This window comes from Austrofundulus limnaeus, unplaced genomic scaffold (assembly GCF_001266775.1).
Source record: "Austrofundulus limnaeus strain Quisiro unplaced genomic scaffold, Austrofundulus_limnaeus-1.0 Scaffold93, whole genome shotgun sequence".
Taxonomy (NCBI): domain Eukaryota; kingdom Metazoa; phylum Chordata; class Actinopteri; order Cyprinodontiformes; family Rivulidae; genus Austrofundulus; species Austrofundulus limnaeus.
In genome coordinates, this window is record NW_013952495.1 from 1215188 (window position 1) to 1228002 (window position 12815).

Below are 12815 nucleotides of genomic sequence, written 5' to 3' on the forward strand. Positions count from 1 at the left end.
CACACACACACACACACACACACACACACACACACACACACACACACACACACAACCATCTGAACACCAAATAAACTAGCCTTTGAGCTCTCCATCATTTTTTAAAGAGTTCTGACTGAGCTTGCATAGATGATGCCTTCCTTAGGTAAAAGACACTCAAACACAGCTCACAGCACAGCCATCGCAGAGTCTCATGTTCGGAACGTGCGTGACAAAAACAAATTGGAATGAGACACAGCACCACTGCCGTTAATTAGAGAGAATCATATTTTATGAAGCAATTCTCAGGAAGTAAGTGCAGCACTGACCCTCCAGCCCCACCCCAGACAGACAATGTCAAAGAAACTAACACATTTTAAATGAGGGCATAGACCAGACCAGTCTGGGCTAGGAGCAACATCACCCTACTAGCAACTCGCCTTAGCAGCCCGTAAGCAGGCCTGTAGTGTTGGCGAGGTTACTAGAGCAGAGCTGGGCCTTGTACAGTGGTGAGAACACACTCTGGTTTCTGTGGGTAGAAGTGTCCTGTCACTGCAGTACAGTAAGCTTTTCATGGTGCAACATGCAGACCCTGGACCTGACAAGCACTACGTGTGACGCTCCTGTATTTCCTTTATATAAATCATGGCCAATTTCAGCCGATGAGGACCCTGTTTGAATTCAGGAGCACCACACATTTTGGTTACCAGGTCATGGGCCATTGGTGGTGGGGAAAGAGGGGGAAGGGGGGGTGATCTTGAGGCTGCGTTGGGATCATTTACGAAATCAGGCAATAGAGCTGCCAGTGGAGCACGCTGTTCTAGACTGGACTGGACTATTCAGTGCATGCTTTTTGACCAAGGAGGAAATCTAATAAATCAAAACCGATCACAACAAAGATGTAAATTAAAGAAGGAGCAAGCCAGCAAAGTAAAACAAATTGAACTTGACTTGTCTAAACAGAAACTGATTTATGAGAAGCGGCAGGAGAAGACGAATGACAAACTGAGAAGATGGACAGCTCCAAACAAGCAGAATATTCATTGCGAATGCTTTCAGCTCCCTCAGGTGGATGAAATTTTACACAGAGGACATTTTTTAATAACTTAGAGTAGCTATCGGATGAGCGTGCATTTGCAAAGCTTGCGTGGAACAATGAGACTTCTGAAGATGTTGATTTGAACTGCAGCTGAGTGAGTGTTAGCGGAGGATGAGGATCATTGCCTGGGTGATTGGGTGTTAAATATGCATGCACAGCAAATGTGTGTGTATGCATTTTTCAGAAATTGCAGGAGATGAAAAACAAGCAAAGGAGAGAGCGTTGCACACTCATGCTGCGGCATACTGTTGATTGAAATTCATGCAGTACATCATCTCCCTGCTTAGCATCAAACATTTCAATTCAATATTAGAAATGTGCAAGCACTGAGAAAGTTCCCACTTGTTTTATGGCCATCAGTGATAAAGCTTTTAAAATCACACGCGAGGCAACTTATACTGATAATTTCAAGCATAGTTGACAAAAAGACTCTAGGACATTCAAGGCAAAGCCAGTCCAGTCTAGATCTGCACTCCTTAGCTCTTCACCAAACCGTCTTTTTTATTATAATTATTCCACTTTGTGTTCATAAAGTTTAGAACAGGTAGCAGATATTTGACCAGGGACTCGGAGAAAGTGAAGGACATTATGCTATATTACCCAGCAGGCACCAGGTGATGGAGGTGCAGAGGACACCATGGCAACGCCATTCAAAATGCCATGGCAACACCATAGCAACTGTGGCCCCACTTGCTCGCTGGTGGTGTGGTACAGCCCAGACTTGCTACAGTGGTGTGGTCGTCAGATGCACACTTCAGTCACATCAGTAATAGTAACATTGTTCAGTAATTATTTTATCAACCAGTGAATTGATCATCATCATCATCAACAACAATCAGTCAAAAGGAGCAAGAACACAGTATCTACTGGTCTCTGTTTTTTGCTAAGTGAGAGACAGAGAAATGGGCTGATTTATAAAAAAAATGAAAAAGCGATCAAAGGGAAAGAAGTTAATGTCAATGAATGGCTTAAATAACAAAGATGTGACGACTTTGCAACAGATGTTTAAACAAAGAGATGCTACAGAGCTTGGTCGTAAAAACCAGGAGTAAAAAAAGCTGAGAAAAAAATAGAAAAAATAAGTTTACGTGGAAAAAAAACACTGATGAGGAGAAAATGTGAAACGGTGATGTTAGGTAGTTCTATAGGAGTGATGGACTGATAGCCGTAGTAGATACAGATGAATAAAGAGTTTTGACTTTTGCTTGTCTTTTTTTGTCACAGGCACTAATGTCTTCACAGTCATATAGGAGGAATCAAAATTCAAAAATGATTTCCGAGTCTAGAATCGCTACAAAGCTAAAACATTTAAAACTATTTCATCTAACACTTCCTCCAAATATACCAAACTTAACTAATATATATATATACCTGTATGTATATATGTATATATTTATTTGTACATATATTTTTCTTGATAGATAAATGATAGAATTCAAATGATGATTGAATACAATAAAATATCTCAGTTAAATCACAGTATAACATGGTTCATTCTCAAAAACATAGTATATTTCAATATATTCTTTTTTTCTCAGCATATAATAAAATAAATAAAACAAAATAAGCCAGAGGGTTTTTAAAGAGTCAGTTCTGTTCATGCAGTCACAGACTTAAGTATTAGTGCCTTAAAAGAAATCAATAATGCTCAATGACACACCAGGTTTAAGCCCTGTTAGTTGGTTGAAAAGAACTGTGTTGTGTTACACAGGAAACAGTCGAACTGCTGACGTGTTTTCCACTGCTGGGGTGCAGAGCAGACTGCGCTCGCTATCTCATCGAAAAAAGGTGGCTGTCCTGGTTCCCAAATGCTACGACTGACCTACACAGCCCTCCTGCCACACAAATCTTGGCAATTTCATTCCGCTAAACATGCAATGAGTCTGGGACGTTCCAAAGGGGGGATGGGAAACAGCAAAAAGCATTTCTCTAAAAATACGTTGTTTTTAAAAATAGCCCCGCAGAGACTTAGAAAAAAAAGCAATCCATGTGCAGATAAAAAGGTACAGTCTGACCTCAAGAAGGGCGAAAGAGTGAAAAACTGGGGACGTGAAAAGGTCGACTAACCTTCCGATCTGTGACAACATGCACAAACACAATGCAGAGCCCCTCGCATAGCAGGTCAACCCCTCCCCCACCCCCTCCATCTAGCCTTTATAAACAGCATTCATAAAAAAAGCTACAAAGAATGTAGGTGTTCTTTTGCTACATCAGTTCAACGCTACATTCAACTACGATAGACAAATGGCTGGGCTGTGGCTGGTCTTAGTGTGAGACATGAAGTGGATGTGTTGAAGTTATGAGAATAGTGTTTGGCACTGCAACATTTATACAGTTAAACAGTGGGTGGCTTTTGGCACAGAAGGTACAATGCTACATATCACCACTCAGTCTTAAACATGTAGCATTTCTAAATTTTTTAACCTATAGCCAAAAGTTGGAGATTTAAACCATTTACGAACATCCACATCTGACCAAATTAGCTTAAAAATCTTCTGCTAGTAAAAACTTGAAGATGTGAAACATCTGACCCTGATTCAAACAGCAAATCTAATTTTAAATCCAAAGAAAATCAACTACAATGATGTGCCACTGCATCCCTGTCACATTGAAGGTGGGAATATTGCTCAAAGTCAAACAGTCATCCAATAATCTAAATCTCAGGAGTTATTGTTGACTGTATTCACTGATGTTTCAGCTATTGTATGTGCACCTCAAAACATTCACAGTATGTCATTCTGTCTTATTTGCTGAAAAAAGGAAAAAAGACAAAGGAAGATGAGCTCTTCAGCGCAGGTTTTTTTTTTTTTTTTACTATTTAAACCTTAGTTACTGTGAAATGTATCCTTTACAACAGCCACATTAGTCATCATGTGAGGAGCTGTGTCAGCAAAATATGTTACCTTGAGATTGTGCATTTACAACTGTGGCACACATGACTGGAAAATACAATGAGGAATTGTGCTTCACATAATCCATCATCCACAAATTCAGCCAAGACACATAATAGTGGCAATGTAGAATGGTATCCTAAGAGAGCTTTAAAATACACAGCTCCTGGTTTGAAAACCCCCTAGCTCCTCAGAATAAATCCTGACTGAACACTTTCATAGAAGTAATTAAGTTCATAGCTGCACACACACTTTCAAACCTGTCGTGTTTCTACATTTAAATCAAACACAAGCTTCCTGCACAACTGTCTCATAAGCTTGTTTGAATATTATGCAGCCATCTAGTGCCAATTACAGATATTGCACTAATCATCCCCTGGATCCACTTATATGAGGGTGAAATTATGCGCTGTTCACACGTTAAGACATAAGACGAGATTTTATCACAAGAATTAACTTGAAAACCAATTTAGTGTAAAAGCTCAAGAGTGGAAATTTGGCACTGCTATTAAATCATTCCCACTTCCAACACTAGCCACATCCAGCCTCCTATTAAAACACTAACACAGTCAGAGAAACATTTTGACAGAATAAAAAGAGGGATGGGGAGAGAAGTCTGAATAAGAAAGAAAAGACAGACATAGAAATAATTTTGCTACATGTCTTTTTTCTTGTTCTTATTGTTGTTCTTCTTTTGAGTTTTTTTGTTCAGATTACTTGAAACTTGGTAAGATTTTTCCCAGTTGGACCAGAGGTGACATGACAAACTCCAACAGTATAGAGGAAAAAAGGTTCCTGTTCAGTGTGACTAGTTAAAAGGTTTTTTTTTTAGTAAAACGTGACATCATATCAGATGGTCCTGGGGTAGAGCTAGATGGGTCTGATGGTGTCATGAGGCCAAAAAATAGCACTGTGCTCATTGTCCATTGAATGATAATCAGGCAGACAGTGCATGACAGAGGTGACTGCATTGCTTTTTCTTAAAAAAGGGAAGAAGAGGGAGTAGTCTCTCCAACACCAAGAAGCAGTCCACCAGTCCAGTTCAAAAGCCAACAGCCAATGAGGACAACAGGCCAGACTCTACTGACCAAACACCGGCATCTTTTGAGAAAAGGTGGGTCTCTCCTCATCCCAGAGAGGTGTGTTTTCAAAGCCAGAGGGAGGGAGACGTTTTGAGCATATTGTGTGTGCGTGCGGCTGTGTGTGTGTATCTGTGTGTGCAGGTATGTGCGTGTGCAAACGTGACATCATTACTCACAGGTCAGAGACTACTGTTATCCACAGTTGTGACTCGGGGAGGGGAGGAGAACCGAAGATGACATCACAAAGCTCATTTCTGAGGACAGGAGAAATTCTGGGGCTGGTGTCCCTGGTGACGCAGCCTCACCTTCACTCTCATCGTCCTGGGAACCATCCAGACGGATGTAGCTCACCCTGGTGTGGCATCTCACCGTTGCCCTCATAAGAACGCGTACTATGGAGTGGGTGGCAGTAGTGTTGCCCTCACCAAGAGTAGTGTTAGCAATAGAACTACTGTCCATATTAGTTTCTGTAGTGATGGATGCTAACTGATCACCTATGGTCACCAAGGCGGCCATATCATTGGTGTCGTCCCTAGCTCCAGCTGCCATGGCACCATGGTTTTCAATAGCATTGGTGCTCGCTCCCACGTCTCCCTCTCTCCTCTCCCCCTGTCATACCTCACTCTCCAGGCTGGAGAAGTGGGCTGACCCACGACGTGAGCACAGGCTCTTGGCTTTGAGTGGCAGGTGGGGAGAGTAGAACCTCCGTGGTTGTGGCACAGAGCGCAGTCTCTGATACTGCAGTTTGGCACTGGCTGTAGCCTGAGCCTGGCCTACCATCCCCACCCCTGCTGGTGGTGAGATGGAGGCTGAAGAGGGGGGAGGTGGGATGGGCATTGGAAGGGATGTGGGAGACATAGATGGTTGCTGAGGTGGTGATGGTGAAGGTTGCGGTTGATGGTCTGTAGGCTGTGTGTTGAGGCTGAGGTTAGACTGGCTGCCTGATTTGGCTTGATTGGAATCTGGTTTGGGAGGCAAAGGTTTTGGACGTGAGCCCCCGCTGAAGCTTTGGCAGTGGGGAAGAAGCTCTTCTTGGCTATGAGAAAGAACTGAGGCTCTTCTCTTGGACTGGGAGGTGTGTGAGCGGCTATGGGGATGTGGATAAGGATGTGGTTGGGGGTAAAGGCTACAAGAACACACAGTTGCTCGTCCTGCCTCCTCTGCTCTTTCCCTACTCCGTCCTTTCCTCTTACCTCCACTCTTCCACCTTTTCTCTCCCTTTACAGGAATTTTGTCCATAGACCAGTATCGTCTAGGTGGGGGGAAAGCTGTTGGAGGCAGGGGCCACTGGGAGTCCAGCCCTCCACTCCCTCCCCCAGGTGCCCAACCAACGCCATGTCCCGATCCCCAGAAATCAGCACCAATCCATCCCTCTGCACGAGTCCCAAGTAAAGAATCATCTCGACTATTGATGCTGCCTCCCTTCTCCCTCGATGGGTAGGTACCAAAGAACCAACCTCCCCCTATCCCAGTGCCGCTCCCTCCTGCTCCTTCTTCCCAGTATCTTTCAAAACGACCAAACTCCCCTGAAGAACCCTCATCCGAGTAGCTGTCATCCACCCTTGCCCTGTCCCTCTCTGACTCAGACACAGCCCCCCTACCCATCCGCCTGCCCCTATCCTCCACCCGCTCCCTCACTCTATCCCGTTCTTCCTCTTCCTCATCGTTGTCATCGTCATCGTCTTCGTCTGAGTCCCACTCATGAAAGGACAGCCCTTCTCTTGTCTGTGCTTTCTCTTTTTCATAATGCATCAAAAGAGGGCGACGCTCTCCTACTCTACCACTGTCTTCTCGATCCATCCCTCCACTTTTTCGTCGCTTGGCGGATGGAAGGAGTGGGTGGAGAGACAATGGAGGAGCATTCGAGTCACCTCCCCTGCCATTCATCCAAAATTTGACAGATGCAGGAAACTTATTGGGGTTGGGGTAGCGTTTACTGGGGGTGCGGTGTCTAGAGTGTGACGATTTGGGACGTCTATCCCTGCTTCTTCCGCTGTCGTCTTCATCCCTGTCATTGTCCTCTTCTGCTCCCTCTCTTCTGCCTCTTTCTCCTTCCCATGAATCCCGTCCTTTCTCACCAAATGTGCTGCCGTACTGTGCAGAAAAAGAGGAGTAGTCTTGAATCCCTCCATCCCTTTCTCCCTCCGCTTCTCCTTCCCTCTCAGGTTCTACATCTCCGTCCTCTGGCTCAGACCGTTTTCCCCCAGTGGATTTCTTCCTTTTCTTTGTTTTCAGTGCTTTCTTCTTCTTCTTTTTCACCTTCCTGCGCTTCCTTTCTCTCTCACGTTCTCTTTCTCTTTCCTCTCTCTTTTTCCTCTTTTTGCTCTTTTTCTTCTTCTTTTTCTCTTTCTCCTTTTCTTTCCTCCTCTTCTTTTCCCTTTTTTGCCTCTCAGCATCTCCACCTGTTCCACCCCTCTCCCTTTCACTCCAGCTTGCCCACCACTCTTGGAGCTGAGACAGTTGGCTCCCACCTCTTTCCCTCCCCCGTTCTCTTTCTCTGTCACCCCAGGATGTACGTGGTTTCCTGGGGGGTATCGGGGGTGGCAAGCGGCCATGACTGAGGGAACGAGGCCGTATGATTGAGCGTTCCCTCTCTCGTCCTCTCCCTAGGAGAAGGCTTGACTCTTCTGTCAGTTCTTCATCATCATCGTCATCCTCCTCGTCAAGTCCTCCAGTCCTATCTCGTGTGCTCCTGGAGGAGCTGTAGGAGTAGGTGGGAGAGGTGGAGCGAGAAGATGAGGCAGACGAAGACGTGGATGTTGACGAGGATGTTGACGTAGATGACGATGATGTATAGTGCAAAGATGCAGAGGGAGAAGGAGGGGTATATGAGGGGCTGAGGGGAACTGGTATAGGAAGTGAAAGTGGAGGAGAAAGGGGTCGTGCCCTCCTCCCTCCTCCTTCTCTCACACCATCTCTTGTACCTCCCCTCCGCCCCAGAGGCAGAATGTTCTCATACAGTGGCCCTCCAGGCTCTTTGGGCTTCTTGGGCCTTCGCTTTCTCCAGAAGGATGAAGGGAGAGGGGGAGAGGGGTGTGGCAGAGGAGGTGTAGGAGGCAAAGGGGCCTGACTCTTAGGAGGCAGTCTGGGAGTGCCCAGAGGTTTAACAGGCCCTTTCCCCTGACCTCCACTGCCACCTCCCACCACCCTCTTCCCCACCCCACAGTCCATGCCTTTCTCTGTGTAGAAGGCCACACTGGCTGGAGGGGGTTGAGGGTGGCCCCTAGGTATAGTCTTGGGGGTCTGGGACCCTGCCTGCTGCTCCATGCAGGACCCCAGACCCTCAGGGTCAATGGGACCATAGTATCTCTTATAGCCATCGAGTCCCCCACCTCCTCCAGCAGTTGAAGCCCAGTTCGGTGGAACCTTCTGGGCAAACGGTCCCATGTCAGTGATGGCCCCTCTTACAGCCAAGGGGTTGGTGGCTGTAGCAGTTTTAGGCAGCCTCCAGCGATCCACAACAGCCAGCCTGCGGTCTGGCCGGGGCAAGAAAGTGGAGCAAGGGAGGGGCGCACCAGCGATCGGGGTGTTGGAAGAGCCCAGTCCAGTTCCAGAATGCACCACAGTGGGAGGAGAGCCTGGTAGAGGAGTTTTGTAAACAGGCTGCGGTTGCTGCTGTTGTGGTTGTGGCTGTTGCTGCGCCATGGCAATGACTGGGTTGGTCACAGTTGTCGAGACCACATGTGGCTGCGATGGGATGGTAACCATTGCTGTGTGGTGGTGTGAAGGCAAAGATTTAGGACCGCCTGGTGCTGTTTCATCCTCAAAGCTGCAGCAGCTATACATGCCCTACGTGAAAGAACAAGCAAATTGAAATTAGTTATTTTACAAGAAAAAGTTCTTAAAAAGCAACTCAGGTGTTAAAATGGCTGTTTTCTGTGGCTAAAATAATATAAACCTATTGTATATTTTATTATGGAAAACACATAACACATATAGATGGGAAGAAAATCATTATAGTGCAGATGTAGCCTGGTTAAAACCAGACCCTGTCCTTCACTTTGCTTTGTACTAGGGTCTGGACTTGATGCATAGACAAGCGTTTCATGCAGGAGGCGTGGCCTCTGCTGAAGCATGTATGTGTTGTTGCTGTGACGGAGGCTAAGCTAAGAAGCTAACCGGAAATCGCGTGTGCTGTAAACAACCCTACTGAGAGGAGAAAAGTACCGAGCCGAACGACACGACTGTAAATGAGATTTACAGTTTGCTGGTTTGTCAGACAAATTTATTTTAATTTGGAAGCCTTATCAGCACGGACTGGCTTCATTCACTACCTCCACTGCCGTATGCTAAACTAACTAGCAGACACTGCACAGAACATCGACGTCGTTCAAAACTTTGCCTTCTGTTTGCTGATTGGCCCAGGTAAAATAAACTACAAGCAGACACTGCACAAAAAATTGACGTTCTATTCTCTGATTGGCCCGGCTAAAAATCTGCCAGCGAAATCAATCTCAATGGGAGAAGTCCCAGACGGAGCACTGAAGGGAAACTAGAATTGAGCGGAGCTGCGWAGGAAGGCAAGGGCCAGGCTAGTGCGGATGTAATAAAAAACAGAGTGGGTTAAAATGAAAATAGAAAAACAATGAATCCAAACAACTTTCAGTCTTTATAATACATGCTGCATTGCCATTTTCAAATAATTTCCATTTATAGTACAGTCGTGCATTGTGTAACAAGTAAAACTGCATACAGAAGTGAATAAATTACAGCGGTGGAAAAAGATTAACAATCACTGTTGCTGTTATTCACATAGTGTGGGTTGTTTCAGTCAAAATCACTCTCAAAGGAATAAGAGACACAAGAAGCTAGAAGAAGTGAATTTCAATTAATTTTATAAAATAACTCAACAGTACAAGACCTCCCTCACATTTTCCAGCATTCATATCTTTTTAATAAATGATAGAACAGAAAAAGACCCATGAATCCATGTGATGATGATGTGTGACAAGCAACAATACAACTACGCCTGTCAAAATAAATTTTGCTGGACAATAAATTGTCTCAAAAATTATCGTGATAAATGACAATATTGTTTGGAGAACATTTTAAACAACAACAAAGCTTAAAGAAGTTTATAAAATTTACATACCAAAACAATAGTTAGGAATTATCAACCTTGTTTTAATTTATCAACCGCATTTTAATTTATTGTGAGATTAATTGATTTATTTCTTATCACAGCAGGCAACAATAATAGATGTGTTGCTAAAGCTTTTTTCAAAGTGATAGTGAAAAAGCTAGGCATTTATTGTGTTAGTGTTGAAAACACATTATTTTACACACTGACACAAAAACACTCACCCTGCTGATTGCCAAGAGGAAGTCCAATTTGCCTGAACTCGTAGCCATGCAGTGGCGCAGTTTCCAATAGACTAAATGTTCCCAGGCAAACACCAGCAGACTGAGGCCCATAGCCACCAGCAGCATGTAGAACACCCCAGCCATGTTGTCAATGTCCAGTTTACTGCTCATCACCTCAATTTTGTCATTATGGCAGATACCCGACAGCCAGAGGCGCTCCAGCATCTCAATCTCATCTGAGGAAGAAAGCAAAGGAGAGTGCGGAGTGAGGGTAAAATAACAAAGATAGGATGGGAAAAAAAGTGAAGGGGGGGGGGGTGGTAGTGTGGCACTGAGAGAAGGTAAAGTCCATAATGCAAGCGATGACAGAAAAAGACGACATAAAGAATTTGAAAAGGGATCATGTTGACCACAGGGAGAAAAAAAAGGTGGAAGGGTTTGAAGTTATTTCAGGGTTGTTTAGATAAAAAGCTAATAATAAACACTGAAGTGCAGCTATACTGTCTTCCTCACTGCTAGCCCATTATTCAAGGTGACTTCTCTTGGTCACAGGTCAGTAATATAAAACACTGTTTGAAGTAACAAAGAGACAGAAGACTGAGGAAGAAAGGGATAAAGAGTCTAAAACAATGAAGTAGCACTAAGAAGTAAAATGGCATTGACAACCTAATCTAAACATTGTAACCAGGAGTAAATGAGGAGGGGGGGGTGGACGAGGGACGAGAAGCCACAATGATGGTTGGAAGGTTGAAACAAGCATGGACAAGAAGGAGGAGAGGTAATCAGAGAGAGTTGGGAAGAAGCCTCGGCATTCTTTCTGTCCACAGAGGTGTCAGGGGAAATGAGACAGACAGAGAACGTTACAGGCTGCTGAAAGAAGGGGAACAGAGACGGCGGATGAGAGGCTGAAATTGTGCCATTATGACAAAGAGAGCCACACTCCTCAGCTTGAAAAGGACGCGAGAAGGGAGAAGGGGAAGAGAGAGAAAACTGATTCGTAAGAGACAGAAAGAGGAGATCATAATCATTTAATTGTACTGGATGGATGGTCAGAATCTTCACCCAGCTGGTAAGCTATAGGGGATTCAAGATTCCCTTCTTTTAAGCTACCAGGAACAAGGCAAGGCTGCTTTACCCACAACTCTACCTCTTTATTTACTGTATGATCTCACTGTCATAAGGAAGGAATATGAACTTCCTTGATAAACCTGTGATTGCTTGCAGGGCTTGCTGGTGTAACCATAGCAATAAACAGCCATAAGGTGCTGCATTTGATTGGTGTTGGAATTAAAGAACCATATTCTCCATCATCACTTGTAATGAGAGCTGTCTGTTTCACCATCAACAATAGGAGCATGAGGTGTGGTGCAATAGTGAGGTCTGAAGGTTTGACTTTACTGCATGTTACAGTTTCTGAACTACATCACATCAAATTGCCAGAGAGGGGTTTAAAAGCTGATAAGTCACAAATCGACTCGCAACACCACACCGCACTGTAAAAAAACTAAAAGGTCTTGCCTTTGTGTTTCAGCCATCATTAGCCTGGCTTGTGAGGCTTAGTTGAAGCCGATTCAGTCATCTGTGTGATCTGGCTAATGTGTCTCTCATAGAACATCATTAGTCAATCAGTCGTGGCCTCCAGATACCACAACAGATGGACATGGTGCTACTACAGGCCTCTGGCAGACGCAGGTAACAACTTACTGTCTCAAATTCACCTACATACACAGACACGTGTTTATGGTTTAAAATGTGGGAGCAATTTCAAAATGATGCAATTTTTAATTACAAATGGAACATGGGTGTATTGTACATAGCCTGGTGTTTTAACTGCCTCCATGACATGTGTGGTTGTTTAGTAAGTTTAGTTGGACCCAAACTCTTAAAAATAGAACACTGAAGACTGAGACCAACATCAGAAAACACTTTCTTTTTCAGCTTATCTAAAACAAGATTTAGACATTTACACAACTAATAGTTCGATTTATTGAAAAAAAATACAAACAAACTGCCAACTAGCCATGCTGTTGCATATAGTATTACCAAGTTAGAAAATGAAGATGCAGCAACTGCTACCTTAGCCCACAATTTATAAAAACTTAGCACAAGGAAATGCATGTTTGGTAGATTGTTACTAAACAACAATAACAATGCTTCTTGGTAATAAATATACCGTTGGATAGCCTGTCAAATTCTCTTTTAAATGGTGCCAGATTTGTAAGTAACATGCATTTGTGGGATGAGCAGTAGAGCTGAGTATGTGCGTTGCGGACATGAAAATTTTGACAATTCTTCTCTGCCGAACAGCTACACTTGTTTCAGCATCTGGTTCACCCAGGTGCTGTCAATCAGGTGCCAATAAGTATTGTTACAACAAAAAAATGATCAGACAAACACAAACTTTCATATTTTTTGTGCTACGTGTATATATATATATATACACTATATATATATACACAC

The 12815-nt window shown here is 44.0% G+C and overlaps 2 protein-coding genes across 2 annotated transcripts in view; both read right to left on the minus strand.

The window, feature by feature from the left end:
• The window catches only part of prkcg (protein kinase C, gamma), a 43435-nt gene extending 38138 nt beyond the window's left edge, over positions 1-5297 (minus strand). Inside the window, exon 1 of the mRNA XM_014012674.1 lies at positions 5228-5297. The gene's annotated coding sequence lies outside the window, so the exon portion shown is untranslated. The remainder of the gene's footprint in view (positions 1-5227) is intronic.
• Positions 250-12815, minus strand: part of grin2db (glutamate receptor, ionotropic, N-methyl D-aspartate 2D, b) — a gene marked incomplete at its 5' end in the record, with an annotated part of 68455 nt that continues 55889 nt past the window's right edge. The window contains 2 exon segments of the mRNA XM_014012673.1: positions 250-8840; positions 10356-10591. Of these exon segments, the coding sequence (XP_013868127.1) occupies positions 5664-8840; positions 10356-10591 (3413 nt within the window).